The 27,652-nt window shown below is 47.2% G+C and overlaps 1 protein-coding gene across 7 annotated transcripts in view; it reads right to left on the reverse strand.

Moving 5' to 3' along the window:
• Window positions 1–27,652, reverse strand: part of PHKA2 (phosphorylase kinase regulatory subunit alpha 2) — a 71,363-nt gene that overhangs the window by 9,505 nt on the left and 34,206 nt on the right. For all 7 annotated transcript variants that reach the window (XM_030304961.1, XM_030304959.1, XM_030304958.1 and 4 more), the window contains exons 9-27: window positions 25,929–26,075; window positions 24,020–24,073; window positions 23,289–23,411; window positions 19,993–20,088; window positions 18,193–18,300; window positions 16,379–16,457; window positions 14,857–14,991; window positions 14,094–14,203; window positions 12,790–12,934; window positions 12,453–12,531; window positions 9,341–9,504; window positions 8,410–8,589; window positions 4,963–5,051; window positions 3,931–4,064; window positions 3,377–3,533; window positions 2,479–2,558; window positions 2,187–2,265; window positions 1,951–2,080; window positions 1,255–1,356 (exon numbers count right to left, since the gene is read on the reverse strand). In XM_030304961.1, the coding sequence (XP_030160821.1) occupies window positions 1,255–1,356; window positions 1,951–2,080; window positions 2,187–2,265; window positions 2,479–2,558; window positions 3,377–3,533; window positions 3,931–4,064; window positions 4,963–5,051; window positions 8,410–8,589; window positions 9,341–9,504; window positions 12,453–12,531; window positions 12,790–12,934; window positions 14,094–14,203; window positions 14,857–14,991; window positions 16,379–16,457; window positions 18,193–18,300; window positions 19,993–20,088; window positions 23,289–23,411; window positions 24,020–24,073; window positions 25,929–26,075 (2,191 nt within the window). The remainder of the gene's footprint in view (window positions 1–1,254; window positions 1,357–1,950; window positions 2,081–2,186; window positions 2,266–2,478; window positions 2,559–3,376; window positions 3,534–3,930; window positions 4,065–4,962; window positions 5,052–8,409; window positions 8,590–9,340; window positions 9,505–12,452; window positions 12,532–12,789; window positions 12,935–14,093; window positions 14,204–14,856; window positions 14,992–16,378; window positions 16,458–18,192; window positions 18,301–19,992; window positions 20,089–23,288; window positions 23,412–24,019; window positions 24,074–25,928; window positions 26,076–27,652) is intronic.

Consider the following 27,652-nt stretch of genomic DNA (forward strand, 5'->3'; position numbering starts at 1 on the left):
GCTGGAGAGCGAGGAAGGACACCAGGAAAGTGGAAACCAGAAGCAAAAGGGGTCTGAGGAGCTACAGTAGGGCCAATGTAGGGTGGGCAGTGGCTGGAAAGATCTCTGACATCTCAGAATTTAAAAAAAATTCTAAGACTATTTGAGTTTCCTAACTTATAAAAACTGAACAATGACAGAAGACAATAAAATGATGTTATATGTAAGACGGACCTCTTCTGGCCTTGCTTGCAACCAGACATATTTATAGCTTTCTAGTGACACTAGTCTCTTCTCAATTTTGTAAGCATCTACAGCTTTATAATAACAAATTTTCAGTAATTATCTGTATCAAACCATGTATATGGTTTTGATGAACAGAACACATAAAATATTTATCTCGCATATTTACGTTTCAAGGACTGTGCATTTGAAAGAACTGGAAATTACTTTTGGAAAAGGATCTCGAGCGCTCCTCCTTCAGGAAAGGAGAAAAGCGACCAAAACACGTCTGATTGCATGATGCCGCCGCCTTTGTTTGCTGGCTGGTGTGCGCTCTGGGGAAAAAATACGAAGTACCCAATGTCCTTCTCATTAAATAAAAAGAATGACAGCCTGCACGGCGTTTCTTTGGCGTGATGAAATAAATCTGCCAATGTGTCTGCAAATCATTTTGCTTTATTAGGAGGAGAGATGATAATTGCTTCAATTATAATTAGGGAGCATTTGAGAACAAAATTCCACCAGGACTTGGGCGATTCTACTTCCTAGCACAGCAAAGAAGGTTCTGGTACAGATCAAAACTCAGTGAACAAGATGGAGTGAAGCTCAGTCTCTCAGCACGAAGGTGCTGAGAGCATGTGGACGACCCTGCGCCCCTGAAGGGTAACGGGAGTGTGGCCGAGAGTGCTTCTACCCAAGCCAAAGGTGGGGCACGCAGGAGCTGGGAAAAGACAGCCCTTCCACCCCTACACCCTGCTCACCTCATCCCTCCTCACACCCGTGCACAGGGGCCAGCGGAAGGAGGGAGGGCGCAGGCCAGAGCGCAGAGGGGTGCACACCACACCCACGTGCGATGGCAACGCTCTCGGCAAGCCTACGAGGGGTCACAAAGGCCTAGGAGCCCCAATCTTGAACCCAGGGACCGTCCATCTCCCTAAAGCAGGAAGCCCACCCTCGTCTATGCCGTCCACAGTGGCGGTTGTAGGCAACCCTGGGCACACCAGTCGGCCCCCTGTGCCGCTGTCCCCGGAGGTGAACTGAGCATTCACTTACCGCTTCTTTCAACGCCAAATTCTTTTCCACTCAGAATATGGTGCAGAAGGTTTTTCATGTCAAAAGGGCTGAGGTTCATCAAACTTTCAGAAGCTTCTTCTCCTACAAACAAACATAAGCGTCTCTGACATCGGGCTGGTGGCGCAGAGTCGGGTGGGCCTTGAAGAGGGGGTAGCAAAGGATGCTGTAGCAGGCCTCCCTGCTCGGGGTGACCTCACCACTGTTTCAGGGCCGAAACGTGCCACTCCTCGGTGATGCTAAACGCTGCGGTTTCAATTGTGTCTTTACTTAACACTCAGACGCATCCTTTTTCACCCTGTGATGGTTCCCAATGTTGGAATGCATCTCGTAGTCGATTTACACTTTTAAATTGGTAGGATTTCTCCCAACAGAGGCATTATGAGATGCGGGATGACATCTCACCACAAGGAGACACAGTAAGGGACTTAGCTGGCCGGAGCAGGGCACAAGATTCTAGTACCCCCTTCTCCCTGACATATGAAATTCAACAAGGTGCGCTGGCTGGCCTGGCGGAAGTTACATCTAAATGAGAGAACCTGGTAAAGCGTGAGCACACACAAAGGCCCGGAAGCCCCGGTTCCAGGATACTTGGGCAGGCTCCCCCTAGGGGCGGGGAGGGAGGTGCAGGAACCCCCCCCCCCCCCCGCCCCCCGAGTCCACCTGCGTACATCGTACCTGAGCAGTTCAGGCTCCGTGCCAGCTCCGTGGCCATCACCTGAATGATCAGTCCAATCCGCAGTCTGAGCATCTCCACGAAGAGGCTGGGCTGCGCCCTGACGTACATGGCCAGGTAAACCACAATCTCCTGACGCAGACACACGTGGAGACAGTGTTTCAGAGACTGGCTGCTGGAGAAGAGGCCCCTGCGCCTGGAAGGCGGCTGTGGCCCTGCCCCTCCCCGGCTCGCTGACCTGTGTGAGGACGGCGATGCTGATGTCCTGCCCGCTGGCTTCGTAGATGAGCTTTGTGAGCTCCTCGGGGGGCAGGGGCCTAGGAAGAAGCATCAGGACGTGAACATCATGAAAGGTGCCCAGGAGCGGTGCCTCCTCGCCCTCCATGGAAGAGCCTTATTTTCCTGCTGGAAGCTCCTGAGTGACAGTGTTTTTAAAAAGACCCTCTTCCCACATGGTGGCTGGCACTGATGCTTTCCGCACAGTCCCCCACAAACCTCAGCCCCACCCCCCCCCCAGGCTGAAGACTTACGCAGAGATGGTCTTCTCCCGGGGCTCTGGTGGCAGGCCCACTGTGAGCTGCTTCTGGTGCGACAGCAGGTCCGTGCAGGCCTACTCATTTAGAGAAAAGGGTGAGGGCCACGGCGACAGCAGGAGGGGAGGGGGAGAGCGGGGGTGGGGTGGGGTGGAGATTAGCAAGGCCAGCAGGGAAGGGTCACTCCCAACAGAATCAGAAATTTACCTTTACAAACTTTATGACCCATGGTGTCCTTTATTTGAAAATTCATATACAGACCCCGTACTGAACAACCTAGGCAGGGCTGGGTCCCTGTGATCTTTGTGGCCTGGGCCGGGCTCTGCAGGGCCCATTGGGGTATTTAATGCCCATCCACTGTAGCAAACACATTGGATCCCCGGATATCCTACAAGGGAGATGAGCTGTCACGAGTCCTAAGATACCAACGTTAAGGGTTAATGACCATATTACAGTCTTAGCTTGCCAGTTTCTCCATTATTCACATAAAACAAATACCATCATCTTACCATAACACTGAACTCTAACGTCTTAGAAAGCAGTTCTGGATTTTGCAGGGCCTCGGGGCTAAAACGGTAATGATGATTATACTGCAGATGTGCAGAAATAAGAACGCTCTGTTTAAGGGTGCCAGGCCACAGAGCATTTTCATTTGATTTCTTGGTAAACCTCTTTCTGCAGCTACAAAGGAACAACACTAATCAACTTGAATCTCATTTCCTCTGCTTGTCTTCCAAGAGCAGTGGGAGGTCAGGAGAGGAGGGCCTGTGCCATTCACGTATGAGATAACTGGTTTCCTTTACAAATAAGAGGTGCTTGCCTCCAGCTTTCCTAACACAAAGAGGGCATGGGTCTACAAAGAACAAACGGACTGCCCCAGTGCACTTGCTCTGACCTCTGCCAGGACCTCCACTTTCTTCCTGAGCAGGCCAGAGATGTAGCGAATCAAACCCCACTCCTGGTTCAAGCCAGCTTTCCCATAGAGCTCGCTGAGGAGGTTGTGAACGGTGACCCCGTGCTGTCCGGAGAGATTTGTGTCCCAGCTGGGGCCCCTGTCAAGAGAGAGAAAATCCCAGAAGTATGACCTGGAATGCTTAAAGGCTGGATTCACTTGGCAGGGAGGAAAATGAATCACTGTACATTCTGCCAAACTTTGGGGGCCTCCCCGTGCCTCTGAGTCTCACCAAGAGGGTTCCATCCTACCAAAGCACCCCTTCTATTTGAAACAGAAGCCTAACATAAACAGGGAGATCCTGGCCTCACTCAAGCCTTCTCGTCCTGAGAGGCCAGAGCTGGTGGGTAGAGAAGGAGACAGAAGTCGGCTCATGGTGATCCTGGGTTATGTGGGTGAATATAATCATGACCTGCTTTGCTGGAAGACCAAGAAAACGACAACAAAGAGTCCGGGAGCGTGGAGAAGGCTCGAGCTGGTGAAGACCATAAACTTACTTTATTACATACAGAATGTACAGAATGTCTGCTTGGTCCTGTAGGTTTGAACAATCTTTCAGCTGCTCAACCAGCTTGTCACAGTCCACATCACCATGGTCATCTCTGGGCCACTGGAAGTCGTCTTCGGGGGCCTGGCCATACAAAAGCCAAACAGTGAGGGAGAGGGGCTGAGCATGTGAACTTTCAGAAGACCAGGAAGTGACACACCAACCGGGTCTTGAAACTCTGTCACTGCTGTGCTCCAGGTTTCAGTGACTCTTCCGTAGCTTTTTATTTATATGTTTTACTATTTCTGATCAGCGAATCATTGGGTTAGTCAATGTCTGAAGAGCCCAGACGGAACAGATGAAGATATGTGTATTTATGCAACGTTCAAAAACGGGTTAAAACGAAGCCCTGGTGTTTGAACTCAGGCCGGCAGTTACCAGCGGAGTGGAGGGAGGAAGCAATTGGGAGGGCACGGGGGGCAGCTGTTTCCACCGGTCCCCCGGTTCTAGCCTTTACGCCTTTCTCTGTATGCTGTACTGCAATAAAGATCTTTTTGAAAGCAAAACACAAAAAATATGTAAGTTTTAGACAACCTCCAATTGAAGTCAGGTTAAAATATTCTTCAGTAGACACTGAATCTTTCTATTCACGTAGGATAAAATCATAGACAAACTCCTAGATAAAACAAACTACAGGAATCAGTGGGAACACCCTGACATTTTATTCTCCTCAGGGATCTTTTTACTTACTTCCTCTAGTGAGACAGATTCTGATGATGGGCAGAAAGGCAGTAGCCTTTTCCTACATGCAAAGTATCAAGGTTTGCATCAAATGCATTGTGGATACTAACAAGAGGCAGATCGCAGACAACCAAGAGCGGGTTCCCACTGAAACCCAGAACTTTTAATCCCAAAGGTCCCGGACATCAAAAAATGTTCACTTTTGAGTTCAACCCCGTAAAAGAGTTCTTGGGAGTAACACCAACATCGAAAAACATTACACTAAAACAAAACAAGACAAAAGTGATTCTAAATACTTTACCTTGTTTAGGAGTGGCTGAGGAGAATCAACAAGATTTAGTGATTTACGGTGGGTACTTAGAACTTTAGTTGGCAAAGTCATGGGAACAACTGGAAAACAAAAGAATAAAGAAAGCCCTTCTGAGGAGGAGGAAGGATAAGATACTTCTTTGGAGCGTTACGGCGACTACTCCTTACCCAATACAAACCGACTAAAGGAACGATTACTTATTTAAATTAATTTCAGCAAGAATTTACCAGGTAGCCACATCATGTGCTAGACCTGGGAACGAGAGGTGAGCAGGACATCGATCTCGCTTCTCCCTCCCGGAACTGAGGGAAACAACATAGCATCTGAGGACTGGAAGGGGCCTTAGAACTGATGGAGGCCGACCTTTGTCCTTCGGATGAGGAAGATGGGAACGACAGAAGGAAGAGCATGTGTTCGGGGTCACTGGCCTTCTCCTCATTAAGGTGTCGGCTTCCAGAAGTCCAGTGTGCATTTCACTTTGCCAACGCCAGGTGTTACCACTGCTGGTGTTTAACCACCTTTGGATGCTATCATTACCAGTTATTTATTCACCAAACCATCTGCGTCTTCCAGGCTAGGTCATATCATCTTGGGAAAAGAGGAAGTTTTCAACAGAGAGAGGGGGCATATTTATAAGGCAACTTACAGACCTCCAGTTTACGCCAGTAAATTAAACACACATCTTACTTCCTCTCAACCGACCACTAACACCGTCTAAATGATTTTTTGTTTTAAAGACAAATCCTCAAGAATAGGGGAAAGCAGGGGTGACAAGAGAGTAGTAATGGCATTTTGGAAGCGGGGAAGCTGATGGATGAAAGATAACTGGCTTAGCAGACAGAAAGCAAAGGACAACCAGAGCCCAAGCCTGCAGTGGGAAAAACCAACAGTCAGATTCGTATCAGAGAATCCTCAGAAGTCTCTCCTGCTGCACTATAGACCTCCGAAACTGGGCTCCAGAAAGGGTGTCCAAACATAAGGAAGACTGCGGAGAGGCGGTGTAAGAAGCAGGGAGCTCCTTAGATCCCTTCCTCAAATCCAGACAGCTGGGCAACCGCCGTGCTCACCCCGAGAGAAGACTAGAGGGTCTCTGTGAAGAGGGTAAAAGCCGCAGGTGGGGTATGTGGCACACCTAAAGGACGTGCACAGTCCTGAGGTGGAATAAGTGACTATATAGCTGCCAGCAACCAGACCCTAACGTGTCAAAAAGGAGACTGAAAAAGAGATGGTAGCGTGTCTCCGGGAGATGTCCCCGGCCCGCACCCGTTAATCCCACAGGCTCCACCTACACGCTTAGAGACTGTCAAGCACGAGCAGGTAACCGAGAAACACCCAACACTGGAGGAAAGACTCTAGTGTGGAAGACAGAAGCCAAAACAGGAAAAATTGACGTGGGGGACCTGAAAAACGTTTAGGGAGAAGAAAACGTGAAAACAAAACCAAAAAGTCCTGCTCTTAATATTCTTAGAGTAATAAGAAATTAAATTGCATGCACGAAACAAGAATGGGTGCGAATCAGAGAACAGAGATTTAAAACCCGATGGCAAAAGTGAAAAAACTCAATCGAGGGGGTGGAACATAAAGTTGAAGCAACTGCCCTCAGAAGAGAGCACAAGCCAGAGAACCGGAAGACAGAAGAGAAACGCTAAAGACTTCTCTGAGAGGGCGACAGTGGATTCACAGGTGCCAGAGAGAACAGAGAAAATGTAAGGAAGGAAGCGAGTCAAGACATTTTTCAGAAAAACTTTACAGGACTGAAAAAAAAAAAAAATTCCCAGGGTTGAAAGGGCCCACTGAGCCTCCAACACAGGGGATGAAAATATGCCCAGATCGAGGCACATCCCTGAAATTTCACAACCTGGGAACAGAGAAGATCCTCAAAAAAATTTCCAAGAGAAAAACAATTCATATTTGAAGGATCAAACACCAGAACAGGATTAGATTTCTCAAAAGCAAGCCTGAAAGCAAAAAGACAGTGAAGCGATGATTTCAAAATTCTGATGAAAAATGTATTTTCAACCTAGAATTCTATAACCAAACTCTCAAATGGATATACAGAATACCTGTAGGTATTTTCAGACTTGCCAAGCCTTGACAGTTCTCTCAACCGAGCACCGTTTCTCGGGAAACTACTAGATATCTTCCACCAGAGTAAGAGAGTAAGCTAAGAAAAAGGAAAAGTAGAGATACAGAAAGCAGGAGAGCCAACCCAGGAGACAAGGAAGTCTCAAGGGACTCTCCGGGATGCTGGCGAAGGAAGATCCCAGGATAAAATCGACATCCCAGACATGGAGGGCACCCAGGCAAACGGGGCAGGGAGCTTCCGAAACCTGCAGGCTGAGGGCTGCCACCACCGTGCCTGCCCCCTGTACCGTTTTAAAACTTGGCGAAGCTATTCTAGAATGTGTTCCACCAAAGGAAGAAATCAAGAAGAACATGCCAAACTCAGGAAACAGGGAGGCCAACTGAAGAGATAAGCAAAGGAGATTCCAAAGATTATAGTAAAGAGAAGTCCTAGGATGCCAGGTGTGCAAAAGGCCTAGAGCACAACCAAGCAGACGGAGGAGACTTGTGGGCTCTACGAAAAGTAGTCCAACTGAGAGACTCATGGATATGACTGGCCTTGTGAAAATTTGTATTGTGGGCCACTGGGGGCAAAGCAAATGAAAGAGAGCAACTTTGTTTTTTTTTTTTTTTTTTTTAAATTTTTTTTTTTTCAACGTTTATTTATTTTTGGGACAGAGAGAGACAGAGCATGAACGGGGGAGGGGCAGAGAGAGAAGGAGACACAGAATCGGAAACAGGCTCCAGGCTCTGAGCCATCAGCCCAGAGCCCGACGCGGGGCTCGAACTCACGGACCGCGAGATCGTGACCTGGCTGAAGTCGGATGCTCAACCGACTGCGCCACCCAGGCGCCCCAAAAGAGAGCAACTTTGAATAAAGTTAATAGTATTCGTGACTTCTAAAGTTAGTGGTACGAACTTTAGAAAAAATAAAAACTGTAATACGGTCACAATATACTATACAGCTCAGTTGAGAATACTTGCATACATACGGTAACATGAAGAGCGAATACCGATTAAACTTGAATACAACTGCCAGCACTAGGTTATGGGAAGCGAAGCATAAGAGTGGTGATTTAAGACAGCTACATCCTCATCCACAGAAGAGGAAGCCAACACATACTGAATAAAAGTCGACACATCAAAAGATTGCATGATACACACATTGTTTTAGAAAAAGAGACATGTAAATGCCAGAAGAAACAGCTAACAGTGGAAAGTGGTCGCCTCTAAGCAGAAGGACTGGGTCAACGAGGAGGAGGCAGGAAATCTCTGCATTTTGTGGTTTTTTAGAATTCTCTGACGTCTAAATTATGCTCATGCATTACTTTGAGAAGTAATTTCAACAGGCAGAAAAGAGTTTTAATAACGCACATGGAATTTCCAAACCCTTTGCTTTTGCCATCACGGAAAGTATATCCCGAGTGGAGTGGATGGCACTGAAAACATGGCTGTCTTCTGTCTTCTTAGAAAGAGGGGGCAGATAGCACTTGGAGGAGGTGCTTTGGAGGAGGTGGTTGATATACTGGTCAAGTTCATCCTCGCTTTCTGTAACTGGACAGGCAAGAGAAAGAGCCAGTGAAAAGAAGCTGCAGAAATATTCTAAATGTGTAACAGTGATATAACATGCAGCGCTGAGTAGATTTAGTGGGAGACAACATTCGGCTATAGATATTTGCACCCCCACTCCCAGAGGGTAATGAAATTTACAAGGATAAATGTATGTGTTGATAAAGTTATCGTCTGGAAACACCTCATCCTAGGAGAAGAAAATGCAGGTCAAGACAGATACGCATCATACCAAGATGAACTGAATATTTAACAAAACCTGAGGGCCAGCGGCTAAACATCTGAACTTTTTGTTTTGCCGTGAGTGAGCTAAGCATTAGGGAGTGCCCAGCCCCCATAACCACAGGTCATTTCAACCCAAAACCTTGTTTAATTTGAAAAGTGTTACGTACATAGGATTTCATCACTCAAACCCAACCAAACCTACAAACCTAGAACACTCTACCATTCCTTTGAAAATTCAAGCAGGGGGTTTCTGTCTTTAGAACGTATTTTGTGAAAAATCCTCATTCCTGAGACTCTTTGTCCCTCTAGGTTAAAAAAAAAAGCCCCACTTCTGCAGGTTAGGTTTTTAAACCCACATTTTACTCATTTTAATACACGCGAGTTTCTAAAGCCTCTTTTTTGTTATGTTAACGACCAATCATTTTCTGTGCTTGAGTCTCAGGGCAATTTTCTCACAATGCCACGGTTTAAATATTCAACGAACCACCTGCAAAGGCATTTCAAGCCATACCTTGATTATAGGTATCTTCCAAATATCCTCCCAAGTCGGAATCAGGACTGAAGCTCCCTTCGCTGTCATCATTAAACAACTTCTCATCACAGTCTGGATCCAGGAAGGTCAGATATGTGTAGAAAGACGTGGTAAGAAATTCCGAAAGGCTCCCTAATTTTACTCTGCCAGCCAAGGAGAGACTATGTTAGACATACAGGTGTATGTGGACAGACTTCCACTGTGAATCACGGAGAAACGTTTCAACAACCAGATGGTGCTTCTGCCAGAATCGATAAATACATCACTCTGCAGATTGCCCCACATAAGTAGTCAGCCAAGAAATTAAAACGAAAATTCAATACCAGTATAAAGTGGGAGCACGTAGCATATTAAAAGCCAAAATGAATCATGCCGATTTCTTACTCCCAAACCCAACACAAACAGAAGTCTATCTTACTGAACCGACCAAAGTTTTACAAAACAGACTGAGCAAACCACTTTTAACCAGAACCAAACAAGCCTTGGGGGTTTTTTCTGCCCTAAAACAACTGGACCAGAAGAAAACCTACCATGCAATATGCTCACGCAGGCACAGGTATGTGATAGGAGAGGCCGTCTCAGAGGCAAAGTTCTTTCTAGAAGGAATGCCATGGGGGACCATCCCCAGACCAGAGCAGATGCCCAGCGTGGCCTTACTACAGTTTCAGGCTGGGAAAAGTTCCACTGAAAACTGGAAGCTGGGTCTGGCAGTGTGGGGTCCCGGGTTCAGGGAGCACAAGGGAGGGGCCACCCCCTGCAGAAAGCCACCACTGTGTGCTTCTTAAAATGTTAGCTCCAGAGGCAGAAGACAATAGGATCCCGGGAGCTACCAGCATCAGATTGGGACATCAGATCAGCATCAGATTAGCAGCTGGAAGGACCGAGAGAAACATTTAAGGAACACACGGAAGGAAGTATGCGAAGCAAGTGAGTTCGGGGGTGCTGGAGCATCAATGGGCAAACGGACGACAGCCAGAAACATGGCCTGAGGGAAGGAAAGAAAAGTCTTTCCTTTAATAAAGTAACATCTTTTTCCCACCAGGGTCTTGGGGCCAGTTCTAATGATTCCTCTGCCTTGAGACTGGGGCCAGGAGGAGGTGAGGGGGAGCGTGGAAAGTTTCTCTCGTTGGAAGTTGAAAGGAGTCAGGTCAAAGGTAGAATGGCAGGAATTGAAAAAGGCTTCTGATAACCAGCTACCCCAGGAGGGTCTAGAGGGAAACTCTGGCATCTAGGGTTTTTAAAGACCCTCAAACCTAAAGGAAAAGCTAAAATGAGACTCAGTGTTAATTATTTCCTTTAGGAAAGGTAGCCTGTTGGAGCCTAGGCACTCCCGTTTCTTTCCACAGTCCTCCGAATCGTTTGCCATGCTCTATAAACAGGAGGCCCTCCGGATTCGTGGGAGCCCTCATCCAGCTCAGCATGGAGGCTGAGGCCTGGTTTCTGGGTTCATATAGAGCTTCTGCACCTATTCATCTCGAGCCCCTCGCCCTCTGAGCCTGCAGCTCCTGGTCTGTCAAACAGGAATACAGCCCACGACGCAAAGTGAAGACTAAGTCAGACAATGCATCCAAAGCAACAAAGAAGGCACTGCAAGCGAGCAATTAACTGGAGACAGTATCCTTTTTGACAATGATTAGATTTCAATTAAAGAGTTTATTTTGCAAAAGTTAATTAGGAACGTATGGTATTTTCTCTCGGCTATAACGCCGTGCACCAGGCGGTAACTTCTCCAAACCGCAGGTGGAACGTTCCAAAGTGCATGCCTACTGCAGTTATGGCGCTCGTGCTGCAAACGTAGATGGCAAAATGCTGGGGACGGTCTCACTGACACTCCAGGAGAAGATCGGAGTGGGGACATTCAAGTATACGGCAAAGGCGCAGCAAGCTCTGTGAGCAGAGGTGTGAACCCCAGCACTTCGAAATAGAGTGACTCAACTACGGGCGTGAGGCTAAGTGAAATATGCCAGTTACAGAAAACATACTGGACGAGTCCACTCAGATGAGATATCTAGAGACACAAAATAGAAGGGTGGGTGTCAGGGAGAAATGGGGAGCTGGTGTTTAACGGGTAGAGAGTTGGAGTTTTGCAAGATGAAGAGAGTCCTAGAGATTGGTTGCACAACAATGTGAACACAATGTTACTGAACCATATACTTTAAAATGGCTAAGATGGTAAATTATAGGTTACGTGCATTTTACCACAGTTTTAAAAACCACTGCAGTGGCAGCAGAGTCCCTAGTGTGGGGAGATGGGAGAAGGGCCGACTTCAAGGCCCAAACACTTGGCGACTGACATTCTATCAGGGAACCAACAGAAGACTCCAGAGCCCAGGAAGGGTCACACCTCACTCAGGGCTAGCTGTACAGTGAGGTTCTTCTGGAACCTTTCTGGCATATTCCAAAGGATTTGGAGATTAGGGCATAGAAGCTACAGAGAAAACTTCTGCCTTGTGACAGTCAGAGGGTACAAAAATGGAATGGGTTTTCCCAGGAGGTGAGGCCCCTCTATCCCTCAAGGTGCTTAACCATCCCACCTGGGAGCATCTGTGGTACTGTGGGCCCATCAACTGGAATAGGTATCACTCCACTGAGGATGAGAGGACAATGGTCTAGGCAGGCCCATTCAAGGGCTCTGCTCTGAGGGCCCCTCAGGGAATCTGTAAAGTTCTATGAATTAGTCTTAAGGTCATAACACACTCAAGTCAATTCAAGGAGTATTCACTGAGCACCTGTTAGATCCCAGGCACTGGGTGTTTTCCTCCGGGCCCTTTACTAGAGACAGACACAGCATTCCATACATGCGTTCCGAGAACGCCACTTTAGAGAGACCTGACATGTTCACCTCCCTATGCCTCAAGCCACCTGGCAGCGGTAAAAGCATCACAAACACCCCCAAAAGCGGCTTTAGCGAGGATTCCAGTTTCACGTGGGTGAACGGGTAAGTTTCAACTTCTTTTTTACTCTAAACTCCATGCTTCTATGTTCAGTGATTCATATGAAAAGCAGAGAAGGGCAGCAGAAGACTTTTTAAGAAAGGTCACGGATACCTAAAAAAAAGAAATAAAAAATAAGTTTAAAAATCACAAATTACCTGGCTCCTCCAAAATATCCATCCTCTAGTTTTCTAATTGTAGAAAGAACTGCAGAATGAATGTCTGAACCATCATTTGCTAAGGGGAAAAAAAAAAAGACAAATTAGTTTATTTAATCTGGGAATACTTTTTGGTTTTCCGGGCATGCGCTGAAATGTTTTCATCAACACGATCTAATTAAAATACTTATGGCATAGAAGATTCCTGACCTCAGAAAGCAAACTGCTGAGAACCCCCTTCAGTACTTAGCTTTGTCTGTGGGACTCATTTCAAACATTTTGAAAAGGGCCCAAACCAACAGGGGGGACACGAATCAGATCAAGTTCATGAAGTTACTGAGCATGGTGTGGGTGATGGGGAAGGTGAGCGTGGGTCTGCCCGTCATCCGCCAGCAGGTGCACAGGTAGGCCAGTTCGATCCTCAGCATCTCCACGATCATCTCATTGTCCAGGGCCAGGTAGAAATGATGTTGGTCGGTAAACTGCAAGTCAGATCAGGCCAAGTAAAAAGCTGTCCTTCATTCCCTCGACACAACCCCAGCTGTCATTCATGGCAGCACTAATCCTTGAATTTTGTTTCCAGAGAAGGAGCTCAATCCTGGCTGTAATCCTCCCCCATCACAGGGCTCTCCCTGCAATCAGACAAAAATTGATCTGTTGCCTGCCCGGGAGCCATAGCTACATTAGCCTGGAAGGGAAAGGTGCATGGCTAGATCCATTTATAGCTCCGTGGATGAGGATTTAAGCACGCAGCCCAACACCACGGTCTCTGAAAGGAAATCAATAACTCCTTAATTCCTACGCATTCTAAGGCTGCTGGGCTTGGAGAGGATTTCCAAGTCAGGGAAGTGAGGGCACTGAGAGCCGGTGAGATGTGGAGACTGTGTTTACCCGATAGAGGGCCTGGTGAATGTGAACTAAAGGCACTACGGCCTGGTGTCGCTGAAAATCAAACTGTTCTAGCCTCTGGACCAGTCCACACTCAGCTCTGGTCTGAAATTTGTTACAAAGGGAAATAACTCACAAGACTGAAGTGAACAACATGGACTAGGGTGAAAAAGAACAACTTGGGGCTACTGACCCGTGACGCCACGGATGACAGTGTGACCAGGTGGTGGGGTGCTGTGCCCACAGTGACAAAGTGAGCCCACAGCTGATTTTTCTAGCTGGCCAAATGGATGAAAAACATTTGGTTTGGGTTCTGCCGGACTACCTTCCTTTGTAAACAAAGACTCTGAGAAAAAGGCTCTATAATCAGTATATTTAGGATCTCATCAGGTGGGTTGGGGCCTGAAAATCAGACCGGCTGTGTGTTGCACAGAGGGTCTGATGACAACCTAAACAAGGGTTAGGGACTACAGCAATCACAGGCACGAGGGCTGCAAGTCAAGTGACACGGCGCTAGTGAATTTGGAAAGCGGAGTGAATTTCACTACTGCTCATGACCGAAAGCGACGGCACACTCACTCACTGAGCACCTACGAGGAATAAAGAATCGTACTAGGTACTGGGTGTCACAGAATGAATTTCTATTTGAACATACGCATGCACCTTCTGCCTCACTCTAAGTAGCTCACTAGGAAGAAAAGGGAACCTAATCAAAGGATGAGTGCTGCTTTGCTGCTGGTCTGCTCTCCTCACCTGGGGTGTAAAAGTAAAGATCTGGTTCCTAATCACATATAGCTTAGATGTTCCAAGGACGCCAATGTGCCGATATGGCCGCCCACTCAATTTCATATTCTTATTCCGTCCTATTTGAAAAATAAAAGAGAAATGAGAGTTAGGACCAATATAGCAACATCTAATCCAAGCGACTTTGGCTAAGACTGGGCTTATTTTCATGCTAACCCACTTTGGGGTTTGGTGTTTCTAATACCATCCAACCCTTCTTTAAAATGGGGCAAGGATGAATTAAAAACAAACCCTGCCACCTTCTTTTCATGCATGTACACAGACGGCACCTGATCCAACACCTATATGGAGTTAAACTATTGACGGAACTTTATGAAATGTTTACTTCTAATTTATTTAGTATTGAGCCATAATACTAAACAAAGTTAGATTTTAGATAAAGAGAACCCCCCTCCCATTTTAATGGGTGAATGAGCATTTTCTAAGAATACAGATAAAAATCAGAAACCTATTAAGACACAAGACTGATCCAACTGCAAATTTTCAGAGGTGGTGCCCTATTTTACAACAGATCTGGCGAAGGGCACAGCCAAGCTCTGGTGACATCTACTGAATGAGTGAGAATGTGCTGGTCTGCCACCCTTCTCGAGCCACACGCTTTGGTGGCTTGCCCAATTCTTCACAATTCACACCTGTCGGTCTCCCCCACACCCGAAACCTAGAACCAAGATGCCCCCTCACCAAAACCACCCTGCTATTTCCCCAAACCTACCAAGCTTGGCATATATGTGACTAAGAATCCGGCCTGGCTGGACTCGGATTGGATGAATGTCAGCAATGCTCTGGACGTTTACCCCATGTTTCCTCAACAAGTCCTTAATGTGGTTGTTTTCTGCCAGAACGGTGACTGTGAACAAGAGCGTAGAATCTGCATTAGACTGGGGCCTTCTGTCTCCTCACATGGAGAATATATTGTATTGAATATATTGAATAAGTTTCTGAAACTGTACTTCTGCTTCCTCCAGCCCAGACCTTCTGATATTTGCTATTCTGTTCTGTTCTCTTACATTAAAAAAAAAAAAAAAAAAGTCGCTGCTGAAGACCCATCAGCTGGTCCCGGCCTGCAGCTGGAAAAGCAGCCCGGTGGATTTACGGGCTGGCTAGCAGTGTGTGTCGTGGTCAAGCGCAGACTGTGGAGTCAGGTGAATCAGTCCACCTGGACGTGAGAGTGGAGTTCGTGCCTCCAGCTGTCAGCTCTGGGTCCCTGCGTGAGCTGACCTCTGAGCCTCACGTGTTAAGACATGGATGAGAATCACAACCGTCACGATTTCTATCTGATCGCAATGTTGTGACAGCTGGGTGTGTGTCTGAGGTCCCGGAGCACGGGAGCGACGCAGGGCCTCTTGCCCCATCACAGGCAGGGGTGGGGAAATGAGTCCATGGCCGCAGAGAGGGCTGCCCTTCATTTGTTCAATAATTGCTTTGAACCTGTTGACTGACTGTGTGCCAATCAACACAGAAGCTACAAGAACAGTACGGGCCTTGTCCTTAAGAAACGTAGGGTGTAATTTAGAGGAAATAAGGCCTGTACACCACGTGCGTTGATATCAGCTGCCACGTAAGTTGCTCGGCTACGTAAGAGGCCCGCAAGCTCCTCACGAGTCCTCCCCAGGAGGGAGGGGGACCGGTGAGCCAGGATCCCCACCGAGGGTTTTCCTGGTGACAACTGCAGTGCATCTCGGGACCACCCTGTGAGGGGGCACCAGTTATGATGACCCCCGAGGCACGGGGTGGTGAAATCACATGGCTCGGCAGGGACAGCACTGCGGCGGCCCAGGCTGGCCTTCCACCTCTCTGAAAGAGTTGCTGGCTGGACAGGAGGGGAGGCAGGTGAAAAACACGGGCCTGCAGCTCTGCAGAGAAGTCACACCTCAAAGCAAGCAACAAGTAAACCTTCACTCGGGTTCTGAACTTTCACCAGGGTCATGTTCTACTTTTTAAAGAATTTCAGTAATAACAAATGACGCGCGGTGAATCACTTGTGCCCCAACTGCGATCAAGATTTAGATTCAAGAAAACAATTGCTTTGTAGAAAGTAACTTTGTGGTTGGAAGAATACTGTTGCCTTTGGGAACTAGTGAGTTATAGAAGGTATGTCCAGGAAGTAAGTGATAAACGCTAGAGCACACATACATACTTTTTACAAAGTGGGATGGGAAACTAGGGAATCTTTTGCATTAAAAAAAGCATTGGTTTTAGACGGTTGAATACGAACAGTAAACACGCTCACAAACCTTGCACTACGACATCAGGTTTGACGGAAGTGGAAAATCTTCTATTTAAGGGATCAATTTCCCCAGTGGCAAGGAATCCCTAGGAAAAGAGGAGAATTAACACTATAAAATACAATTAAATTTCACCTTAAATCCAACTTTGAGAATGAAATATTTTGGGGCTCAAAATATTCAGTATTTTATTCCTTTACGTTGTTTAAATCAATTGCTTATCTTCTCTGAAACACAGTATACACCTTTTGGATAGCCACTGATACACATATTGTGTTTCCAGCACCCAGCTCTCTAAGCTAGTCAGACACACCAGCGTCTCGTGTGAGCGAAAAGAGCAATAGTGACTAATACTTCCCAAGTCCTTACTCCTCGCCGGGTCCCGTGCTGAGCCCCTCCACGTGCCTGGCCACACTCAGGCCTCCAAACAGGGAGGCACTACGATTATCATTTTATAAGTGGGGAAACCGAAGTAACGAAGCACTTAAGGTAAGTGGCAGAGAGGGGACTTGGCCCCGGGGTGACTATCCTGAAACACAAAGCTCCCATCCCTGCTTGCAAAAGAGCGCTGTTTGCATATGGATCTCCTCACATTTTCTGCAAAGGACTGGAGCCCTCAGCAAGGGGATCAAGGTGTTCTAGGAGTTCTGAGGAAGAATCCGACCCAGTGCTGGGCCTAAATGAAGGCCTTTACATGAAAGAGGAAGAAACAGCTGTTTGTTCCCCCATCTCACTGACACAGACATCAGAGCGGGAAAGTAATGCAGAAAATGATCAAGCCCAACCTCTTCACTTTACAGATGAGGAAACCAAGGCTCCTGAGGCTAGAGAGCTAGTAAGAGGCAGACAAGACACATGAAATGTGTCTGACCATGAAATGGAGGAGGCAGTCACACCCATGAAACAGCTGCCCCACCTCAGCACCGGCAGCTCCTAAGGGCCGCTGCTACTGTGAGATCTTTACTTCTGATATTTTACACACTAGGAACCCCAGTGGTATTGGAGCCACTACTCAAGCTCCCCACCCCCAGCTTCTAGAGTCTGACAGAACACACAGGACTGGGCCAGCCTCGCAGGCTGGAGCTCCTAGCTCTTCCCCCGGGACTCTTTCCTCCACACCCCTCCCCGCGCGGGCCCAGAGTAGTCAGCTGGGCAGGAGCCCCTGAGGACAGAAGAACCCATCTGATAACCTCACCCACACACCTTCTACACCATCACCCCCGTTGGGGAGGGGGATTCATTTTTAGTAGACAAAAAAGCATTTGCATTTTAAAAACTTAAGCCTGGGGACAAGAGAACATTTAACAAGAAGAAATGAGTCGGAGGCAGCAGACCTTCCAAGTAAGGGTGTTGGGGGCTGAGGGAACACCTGACACAAAACGCACCACAGGAAAATGAGCCCCTCCCTGCCCCTTGACATGGACAGACTGTGCAGCCGCGCCATTTCCTGTGCCCAGGACTGTGCCAGGGGAGCCGGAGGCCGACTTCTCCAAACCTGTATCTTTCACACATGTGCGGATCCTGACTGGGAAGCTTCTAGTCTCCTGCTGACCATCAACTCAACCAGGTTCCAGCCACAGGCCAGGAATGTGAGGGGGGTTGGTGCCTGGCACGCAGCGAACTCTGAAGTGGCTTGATTTAGTAAATATGGGCACACAAGCCCAGGCAGCAGGCCTCAGAGCCGACCCAGTCCAGCTGCCTTTACAACTCTGAGTTGCCAAAGTCATTCACAGCCACGTGGGGCAGGGCTCCTACGCTCTTCTAGGGTCCCCTGTACCTCAAATCCGATGGCTTCCAGTCTGTGAGGTCCCCAAGTCCCCTACCTCTGCCAACAGCGAGCTGAGGATGTACAAGGACTGACCCCACAGATGGGGCAGCTTCCCCAGAGGAACTCTGTCCACCGTGTGGGGGTTCTTATACTCTTCATCTACCTGGCAAAGAGAAAAACCCAAAGTCAGAATGTCAGAGGATAAGGAGGCCCACGTCACTGTACATCGGGAAGCGCGCTGAGGATTTACAAAACACCACTCATTCGATCCCCGAAGCCAGTCCTGTGCGAGAGCTGGGGCAGGGAGGCCGAGGAGCTAAGGCCTTTGCGTGGGGGCCACGTGGCTAAACGCAGCCGAAACGGAACTGAAATCCAGGCCTGGCTCCGGGCCAGCGCCCCTCGCACAAGCACACTGATGGCAGGAGGCAGAGGCAGGCACACGGAGCCTGGACTGCCTTCTGTGAGCACCACTCTGGGCAGCAAGAAGTCTCGCAGCTCATGCTCGCGCTCGTCTATATGATGGGTACGATGATCTAAAGCACTGCCCTATAGCCAAGGCAATGCATCGCAGGATGCTAAGTCAGGTTCCTCCTGTCTTGTTATCCCCAGGAGCTCACAAACTGTGTGCCTATGCAAGACGGTTACCAGAAGGTGGCACTATTTATTGAGGAAAAACAGTACTGTACTATTAGATCACTAATTTTCCACCAGGGACTCGATAAGCTGGATCCACGGGGAGCTTCTGACTCATCAAAATAAGCTACGGTGCTTTTTTCAGATGGACAGTGCTGCATATACATTGTAAAAGTCAGTCTGCAATTTTCTCTGTTGTAAACTCCATGCTGACCTTCGGATTTATTTATTTATTTTTTTCAAGTAAACCCTACCCCATCATGGGGTTGGAACTCACAACCCCAAGATCAAGAGTCACATGTTCTACCGACTAAGCCAGCCAGGTACCCCTGACCTTCGGGTTTTTAGCCATTACAACGCTGGTTGGGGTTAATGTTAGTGACCGCTTTTTTCCTGCAGAAAACACAGCAATCGAAGAAAATAGGAAACACTTATCCTTCTCCAAAAGGGAAAGTCACACCACGAGGGGAGTCACACTCTGTGGGTTAATCAGTGATGTTATTAATAAATTCTTAAAATTTGCTGCCGTAGTAAACATTAAGAAAACCTTAAACTCGTAAACTACACAGAATTAACCGTGCCAGTAACCGAAATGAGCTGCTAGCATGACAGTGTGGAAGGAGGTTCTGCAAAATGTCAGAATTATCGTTGGTAGCAAGTTTGGTTATCTTTGGGTAGTAAGAGGAGGGAGAAGTATTTTCTCCTTTCTACAGAATCCTGGATGTTTTACAGTGTACAGGATTACTTTCACAATCGGATTGTATGTGAAGGCTATTTGAAATGTAAGTAGTGTTAAGAAAGATTGCAAAGATCTGGAATGAGAAATACTTGATGCAAAGAACAGAAGGCAAAGTGTCTGGATCAAAAGACAGCTTGGCTCTGGCCTCCCCCCACCCTTGGGCCAGCTCCTGCCTCCCTGTGGAGGTGTCGCTGTCTCTCGGCCCCTCTCCACCCCAGTGCCTGCAGGTCCTCTAACGCACTAGGTCTTTGCAGTGCCGCTCCTATGTCTGCCTCCATTCCCCAGACCAGCTCCTTCACCCCCCACTAGCCTGTAACCCTCGTCGAGACAGAGCTGGCACTGTAACCCCTTTGTGCCCCGTACCTAGCTTGGTGCTGAAGAGACCACTTCTGGAGAAAAGGTGTTAGGTCTGAAAGGGGGATGAAAAATACCAAAAGGCCAAGCACGAACTCACTTCATTTTAGATAAGCAGCTCTCGGTTACCTTGTTAGGTGGGATGGCATACAGTTCTGGCACCAGGTGGATCCCGTTCTTGCCTCTGATTAATATTCCCTCCAGGGCCTCTCGGTACTCTTGGACCTGAAAAATGGCCCCATGCCCCAGCATGAAAGAGGGGTCACTAACACTGTAACAGGAGTACGACATACAAAAATACCTCTCTTGGCAACAGATTACTAGTAGGACACAGGGCCAAGAAATGCATGAATACCTTCCACTTCAGGAGGGCAGGAGGAACTAGGACTCTTGCCGACAGCAAAGGTTAGAAGGAGCTAAACGCGTCGGGCTTTTCTGTAGTGTCTGAACTCATGACTTCAATATTTCACCCTTAACGTCTCACATATGTAAATTTTGTCTCACCAGCTAGACTGTATAAACTTCTTGGAGTGGAGGCCAGATCTTAAGCAGGGCATCCCTATTTCGACCTACCGGTTTTCCACTTAAAAAGCCCTCATTCAAACATTTATTGCTCAACAAATACTTGCAAAATGAACCCGATGTGAGGAAAAGGAAGTGTATGTACTATGATTCATGGACCCGATTCTTAGGATGCACTGCTCAATATAACAAAAGCTGTTGATGTAAACATTTCCATGAAATTAAAAAGGCAGCGATAAAAAACCTATGTATGAAAAGGAAATAGACAAAAGGGGAAAAACAATCCTTAACCAGCCACCCAGCTATTTAACACATTTCATCTTTGGAAAACCTAATCAAATGCCTTTCAGATCTCATTTTCTTTACTTTTGAAATTTGCGGACAACAAAGTCTGAGCAGGGGTGTGTCATTTTTTAAAGATCGTTGGGCATCAAGTGGAAGAGACAGAATAGGGCTAACAGTAGTAAATTCTACGAGGCCTAGAAAATAAGGTCCTAAAGCACATTCTTTTTTGTCTTCTCAACCTTTTGTTTGTAATAACTGTCAAACTTCATCACGATTGAAATTCCAAATCAATTCTTTTGAGACCTTTCAGTTCTGGGATAAAAAGACCGAAAACATAAGACCCAAGATAATCCCCAAGCATAACAGTAAGTATCAACGATAGGGAAACATTAACATTTCAAGCTTACTGCCATGTTGGGAAGGACGAATTCCCTCTGCCCTTCAAGGTCCTTCTAGCTGGACTGAGACTCAAACTGACATGAGACAGATTAAGAGGAGAAAATCAAATTTAGTTACATACATATGGGGAATCCACACAGGAGATTCTGAAGACAGTGAGGCAACACGAGGTTTATCTGACACCCTGAGCTCAGGAGAGGGGTAGGGGTCCGAGGATACAAAGGGAAGGAAGACCATTTGCAGGAAGATGAGAGGAGATGTTGGGAAAACAAAGGTTGCCCTGCTCTGCACTTAAGTTTCTGAGGTAAAGAGGAATCGTGTCAGAAGCTCTCTTTCTGGTATAGGCAGGCAGTTGAGGGGGAGATTAAGAGCTTTTCTGGAATCTACTGGGTTTTGATTACCTTTAACTCAAAATAATGTTCATGCCGAAGTGGCCCATCTTGGGGTGGCCTGCCCGTGGCCCCTACACCCACTTCTGAAACCCCTCTCAGAATTTCTGAGCAGAGGCGGCTTTCAAAACCAAAATAAATCTTTGATTTCTGATCCCACGCCAGTACATGTGCTCTGAACAGGTTAAGACAGCGGTGAAGCATTTGTCTGTCAGTCATTCACATACGGTTCACGAGGATGGGTCTGCTGTAATGCGTACCAAAGTATGCACAGCAGCAAATGCTGAAGAAGTCTGTCTTGAACCAATGAATGCTGCATTAACAGATCTTTATTCGGCACTTACTATACACACCAGGCACAGGGAATAGATGAGTGAAGTGGTCAAAGACCGCCTCCACCAGGGTGCTCTGACAGGTAAGTGGGAGATTAAATACAGCTATAGGTGCCATAGTGTGGTAAGTACTGTGGGACATATAAAAGGCTTTTTTTTTTTTAATCCAACTTTTAGGATCAGAGAAGGCTTTCTGAAAAAACAGACATTTACAATGAATCAAGTGAAGGAGAGAGGGGCAGCTGGGGGAGAAAAGCAGGACCTGGGTACTTAAGAAGAGGGGAGACAGCACGGACTGTCCAAAAGATGGAAAGGGTTTCAGGGCATCCCAGAACTCAAGAAAGTAAGTAAACCGTAAGAAATCAGGTTACAGTGTTGAAGACAAGGGCCAGATCTTATGAGACCCCACAAAACATGTGATGACCTTATACCAAGGCAAACCGGAGCCTTTGGAAGCTCTTAAGCAAAGCAGCTACACAATCTAATTTGCTTTTTTTTTTTTTTTTAATTTTTTTTTTTTCAACGTTTATTTATTTATTTTTGGGACAGAGAGAGACAGAGCATGAACGGGGGAGGGGCAGAGAGAGAGGGAGACACAGAATCGGAAACAGGCTCCAGGCCCTGAGCCATCAGCCCAGAGCCCGACGCGGGGCTCGAACCCACGGGCCGCAAGATCGTGACCTGGCTGAAGTCGGACGCTTAACCGACTGCGCCACCCAGGCGCCCCTCTAATTTGCTTTTTAATAAGATGCCCCTGGCAATGGTATAGAGAACCAGCAGGGAGTGAGGCTGGAGGCTGGGCCACCAGTTAGAAAGCTGTTACATTACATGTTAGCTGAGGGTACTCTTGGACTAGAGCTGAAGGCAGCAGAAGCCTAGGCAGGTGAGAAGAAGACAACAGAACTAAACGTGTGTGGGCCAAGGTGGTCCCCGATGAACCCCGCTTCCCGTTACTCGTGCCTGTGTGTAGTCCCCTCCCCTTGAATGTGGCACGACCCTTTAAACAAGAGAATGCAACAACAGTGACCCGGCCAGTCCCAGGCCTAAGCCTGAAGAAGGCGTGGGAGCTTTTGCTCTTGCATTCTGGGGGAAGAGGACCACCATGGAAAAAGCCTAACTGCTCAGACTACACTTTTGTGAGAAGCAAGGCCTGGGCCCACAAGCCCAGCCGAGGTCCCAGCCAACAGCCAGCATCAAGCTGCGGGCCAGGTGAGTGAGGCCATCTTGGAAGGCCATCCTCCAGCCCCAGCGAACCAGCTGTTGCCAAGTGAAGCAGAGACAACCCGTCCCTGCCGAGCCCTGCCCAAACGGGGCAATCGTGAGCAAATAAACAAAGCAGTTGTGGCTTTAATTCACTATGTTTTGGGAAAGCTCGGTAAGCGGCAACAGATAACTTAAAATGCCCTCAATTCTTGCATAACCTTATGTTCTAATACTAATCGGCACACCCATGGAATGAAAATGCCGATTATCAACACAACACCCAGCACTTTCTCACCTGAACGGCGTCACCGTTGAAGACCCCATCTATTATGAAATATGTCCAGAACACAGGCCATTCACATTCAATGTTTTCAAAGAGCTTGAGTTCAGCAGGGTCATAATGCAATCGGTTTGGGTCCTGGAATCAAACAGGAGACCGTCTAAAAGGTGATGTCAGATCACATATATAACACCATCGTACCTCACTGGGTTTCCCTCGCTTTCTGATTCAACCCAGCTTTGCGGCTGATAACGATTAGGAGTCTGCTTTAATGGGGAGAAGCTATTTTTGGCAGTTTTCCGTGGAAAAATTTCGGAAAAGTAAATCAGAAATGTACACAAGACTCCTTAGTAGTTTATATTAAGCTTCCTATATCCCTAACAAATAAATAGCAATTGGCCGATCACGATGCTTGGCAGACTATCTGTTTTACTGAAATCACTCTATCAGTCACGATGGCAAAAAAAAAAACCCAAGAGGGAGGCCACAGTTGCTCTTTAAAACATCATGTGAGCCACAGAACTGTTTGTCCTTGTCTACAGGCTGCTTTTAAACCACCAGCCTGCTGTCCTCCTGATGATCTTATTCTTCTATTGCCTAACTTCAGCCTCGCTGTCTCCAAAATTAAGACTTCCCTTTCCAATTTTCCAACATGTAATTTTATAATCAAGGAAAGGAGAACACCACAGTGGTGACTTAAATATGAAGCACTTAAGGAACTATAAGAAACAATATTTAAGTACAACCTCTCTTGGGGTTTTATAACCGTCTCGAAGGAAGCGACAGCATCCATAACGCCCCTAAGAAGAAAAAAAGTGCATTCGATGAAACAGAAGAATTTCTTTGCCTTTTTATTTTGATTCGCGTCAGCCCTTCACCCCCATTCCCATCAGTCTTTTAGTAACGAACGAAATGTGTACCAAGTGCTTTTTGTTCTCAACACAAAAAGTTATTTTTAAGTAATAAGCAAAGTAAATTCAGGTTTGATCAGTGCCAACGAGGGAGTGCCAAAACTTTCCGTCAGAGTATCAGGGCTGGGAGAGTAATTACTGAGAGTTCAGAGTGACCAGCCTTTCAGTCTGATTGGCTGTATCACGCAAAGATGCAAAGGGACCCTCACTGCTTGCAAAAGCCACTAAGGGAGACACTCGGACTGGACTACTTCTACTTGAAAGACTGGAAAGCAGAAAGGACCTTTCAGACTCCTCACAGTTAGGCTCTGGATGCAAAGAAGTAGGGCGGTGAGGTGGGGGCAGGGGTAGGGTGGGGTGGGTGGGGCTTCCTAGGACTCTGGGCTGTTGCTGCTGGTTTTCCTGCTGCAGGCTCCGATATTCTATTCGTCTTCGGCTTTCTGGGTGTTAAGAAAGAAGGGCGGTGGCACCGCGCTGTTAACGTGCCTCCCTAATCCCTGGATGGCAGTGCTGGGTGCCCGCTCCCAGTTGGGGCTGCTTTAGCGCTGGCTGCGGAGGCAAGCACGCTCTGTGTGGCCAGCTTTGCAGTGTTCTGGGAGTCCTGGGGAGGCCCAGCCCAGAACCCGCTCCCCTTTAAACGCTTCATTCCCTGCATTAACTCCCTGCCTACTTCCTTTTACTCCACTAAACCGTGAGACAGCTTCTTTGGGGGTATGACTGGGGACCCTTTAACCCCTTTGAATCCAAGGGCTAAAATCATTTCTATGGAATCTAAGCAGGATCATCAATATGAAGATTTGGGCTTAGGAAATGTAAATTTTTTTTTAAGGAAACTTACATTTTTCATCATTTTACTGATAAATCCAGTTGCCTTGACTATTTAATAACATTCTCAGTTTGGTGTACTGTATCATAGTTCGTGCATTTCACCTCAAGGCAGGGATTTTTTTTTAATTTTTTTTTAACTTACATCCAAGTTAGTTAGCATATAGCGCCACAATGATTTCAGGGGTAGATTCCTTAATGCCCCTTACCCGTTTAGCCCATCCCCCCTCCCACGCCCCCTCCAGTAACCCCGTTTGTTCTCCATATTTATGGAGAAACATCTCTTATGTTTTGTCCCCCCTCCCTGTTTTTATATTAGTTTTGCTTCCCTTCCCTTACGTTCATCTGTTTTGTCTCTTAAAGCCCTCATATGAGTGGAGTCATATGATATTTGTCTCTAATTTCGCCTAGCATAATACCCTCTGGTTCCATCCACGTAGTTGCAAATGGCAAGATTTCATTCTGTTTGATAAGGCAGGGATTCTTTTAACCTCAATGTAACTTGGGGATTTCCAAGTCCTCAGAAATTGTGCATGAAGTTGGAGGATACTGGGACGTGTGCGTTTTTTTCTGGCAGGGACTTTATAGCTTTCAAGACGTTCTCAAAGAAGTCTGTGATCTCTCACGGGTTAAGAAGCTCTGCTTTAGAAGTACAGGAGGGATACGAATCGGGGTTCAAAGGCGCCGGCTTGGGCGCTCGAGCTCAAGCTCTGCTATCAGGAAAAGAACTAAGACACTTGAACGCTCTGAGCCTTTGTTTTCTCACCTGTAGACTCGGCTTTGGATGCTCTGAGTCCACTCAGGTAAACCAAGCCTCTGACCTCACGGAGAACCGAGGCCCGGGTGAGCGGCTCCATGTGACCACATGAAACGGGCACATAACACAGGGTAGGGGGGCACCAGCCTGATCAACGCTTACCTGGAGCTTGGAAATAATTTCATTTTTGGTCACATTCACAAGGTTCATATCTTCCACTGCAAAGGCCGGGAAAGAGATAATGGAAAGAAGTCCAGCGTCAATCTCCTTAGACGTTGATGCTCTTGGCAGCATGGAGAACAGAATAGACTGAATGAGAAACAAACAGGTGGCTTTAACCTGGGAGGTGCTGATAGTTACGTACGATATCTAGAGACCATGACCTTAGCCCCAAGGAACACCTGAATAAGTGTGCCAATTCTGAGTAGAGCTTTTTCCTACCAACACGGCCCTCGCTGGGGGACCTCGCCTACCCAGCCAACGACTCCTGTTCCTTGCGGGACAGAAGGGGCTCGGGGAGAGCACGGTACTGCCTGGAGCGCATGCTGAGAACTGCTGGTCTCCCTCCCTCGGGTGCCTTCTGTAGACTGTGCTGTGTCTTTAGGACACACAGGAGAGGAACTAAGGGCTAATGCGTCAGCAGGCCGGGGTGTGCTGGCTGTGAAGACGGAGACACAGAAGAACACACATATGGGGCTAGCACAGAGAAATGTCCGGCTTCTGTGGAATGTGACTGGGTGGACTGGGTGATCCAGAACCCACTTGAAGAGGGAGTCCAATCCGAGAGACCACACAAACACTCAGGCAAAATGGTAAATAACAGAATTACTTTAGTCCTAGAACTAGGGTTACTTAGTGGCACTATAACATGGCCTCGATTATAAGGTGGTTGGGTTAGGCACTATAAATGAAAGGAAGGTGAAATGATAAGGAAAGTTTGCGAAGGGAAGGTAGCTAACACTGGGATCTAACATGTACAGACATGGGGCTAGCTCCCTGCAAACATAAGCTTACTAACTCTCATATACACATGGTGTACTACACTAACTGATTTTCAAATGTTAAACCAATTTTGCATTCCTGGAATAAATCCCATTTGGTCGTTAAAAAAATTTTTTTTCTATTTTATAAAGAAGGAATTTGGATACTGTGCCCAGGGCACACGAGGGCTCTGAGACTCAGACACAGAGATTCATGTGACAGAACTAGGATTCTAACCGAGGCCCAGCTGGCTGTAAAGCTCACACAGTTTCCCCTAGGGACTATGCATTATTAAGATGTATCATCAGCTTGTTCTGTTAAACCGTAGCTCAAGAAATAAACAGATTCCCCATTCAGGACTATTTAATGTGGGGAAACGGAGTGAGCCGGAAGGTAGGTAAACACAGCGGAAACTTCAGCTTCAGAATAAAGCTCCGTTTTCTTATTTTTATGGTTTTTAATTTTTATTTATTTATTTTTTAAATTTACATCCAAGTTAGTTAGCATATAGTGCCACGATGATCTCAGGGGTAGATTCCTTAATGCCCCTGACCCGTTTAGCCTATCCCCCCTCCCACAACCCCTCCAGTGACCCCTGTTTGTTCTCCATATTTAAGAGTCTCTTATGAGAATAAAGCTTCAGTTTCTAAAGCAAACTGACCTCCAAGCCCAGTTCAGTAACTAGTCGCTCACTCCTAGGCTCTCTGCCTGCAAACACGGCCCTCCCCCCAGAAGCTCTCCGCGTACAAGCTGATACTTCCACGACCCTGGCGCGGTACCTGGCCCAGAGGGGGCCCTCACTAAGTAAGAGTTTGCTGACTGACCAGCAATCGGTGACCTACTGCCTGCTCGATGGAGTCCCCTAATCTGCAACGAATCACTCCTTTCTCTGACCTATATTTCAT

The sequence above is a fragment of the Lynx canadensis genome, chromosome X, assembly GCF_007474595.2.
Source record: "Lynx canadensis isolate LIC74 chromosome X, mLynCan4.pri.v2, whole genome shotgun sequence".
NCBI classification, from domain to species: Eukaryota; Metazoa; Chordata; class Mammalia; order Carnivora; family Felidae; genus Lynx; species Lynx canadensis.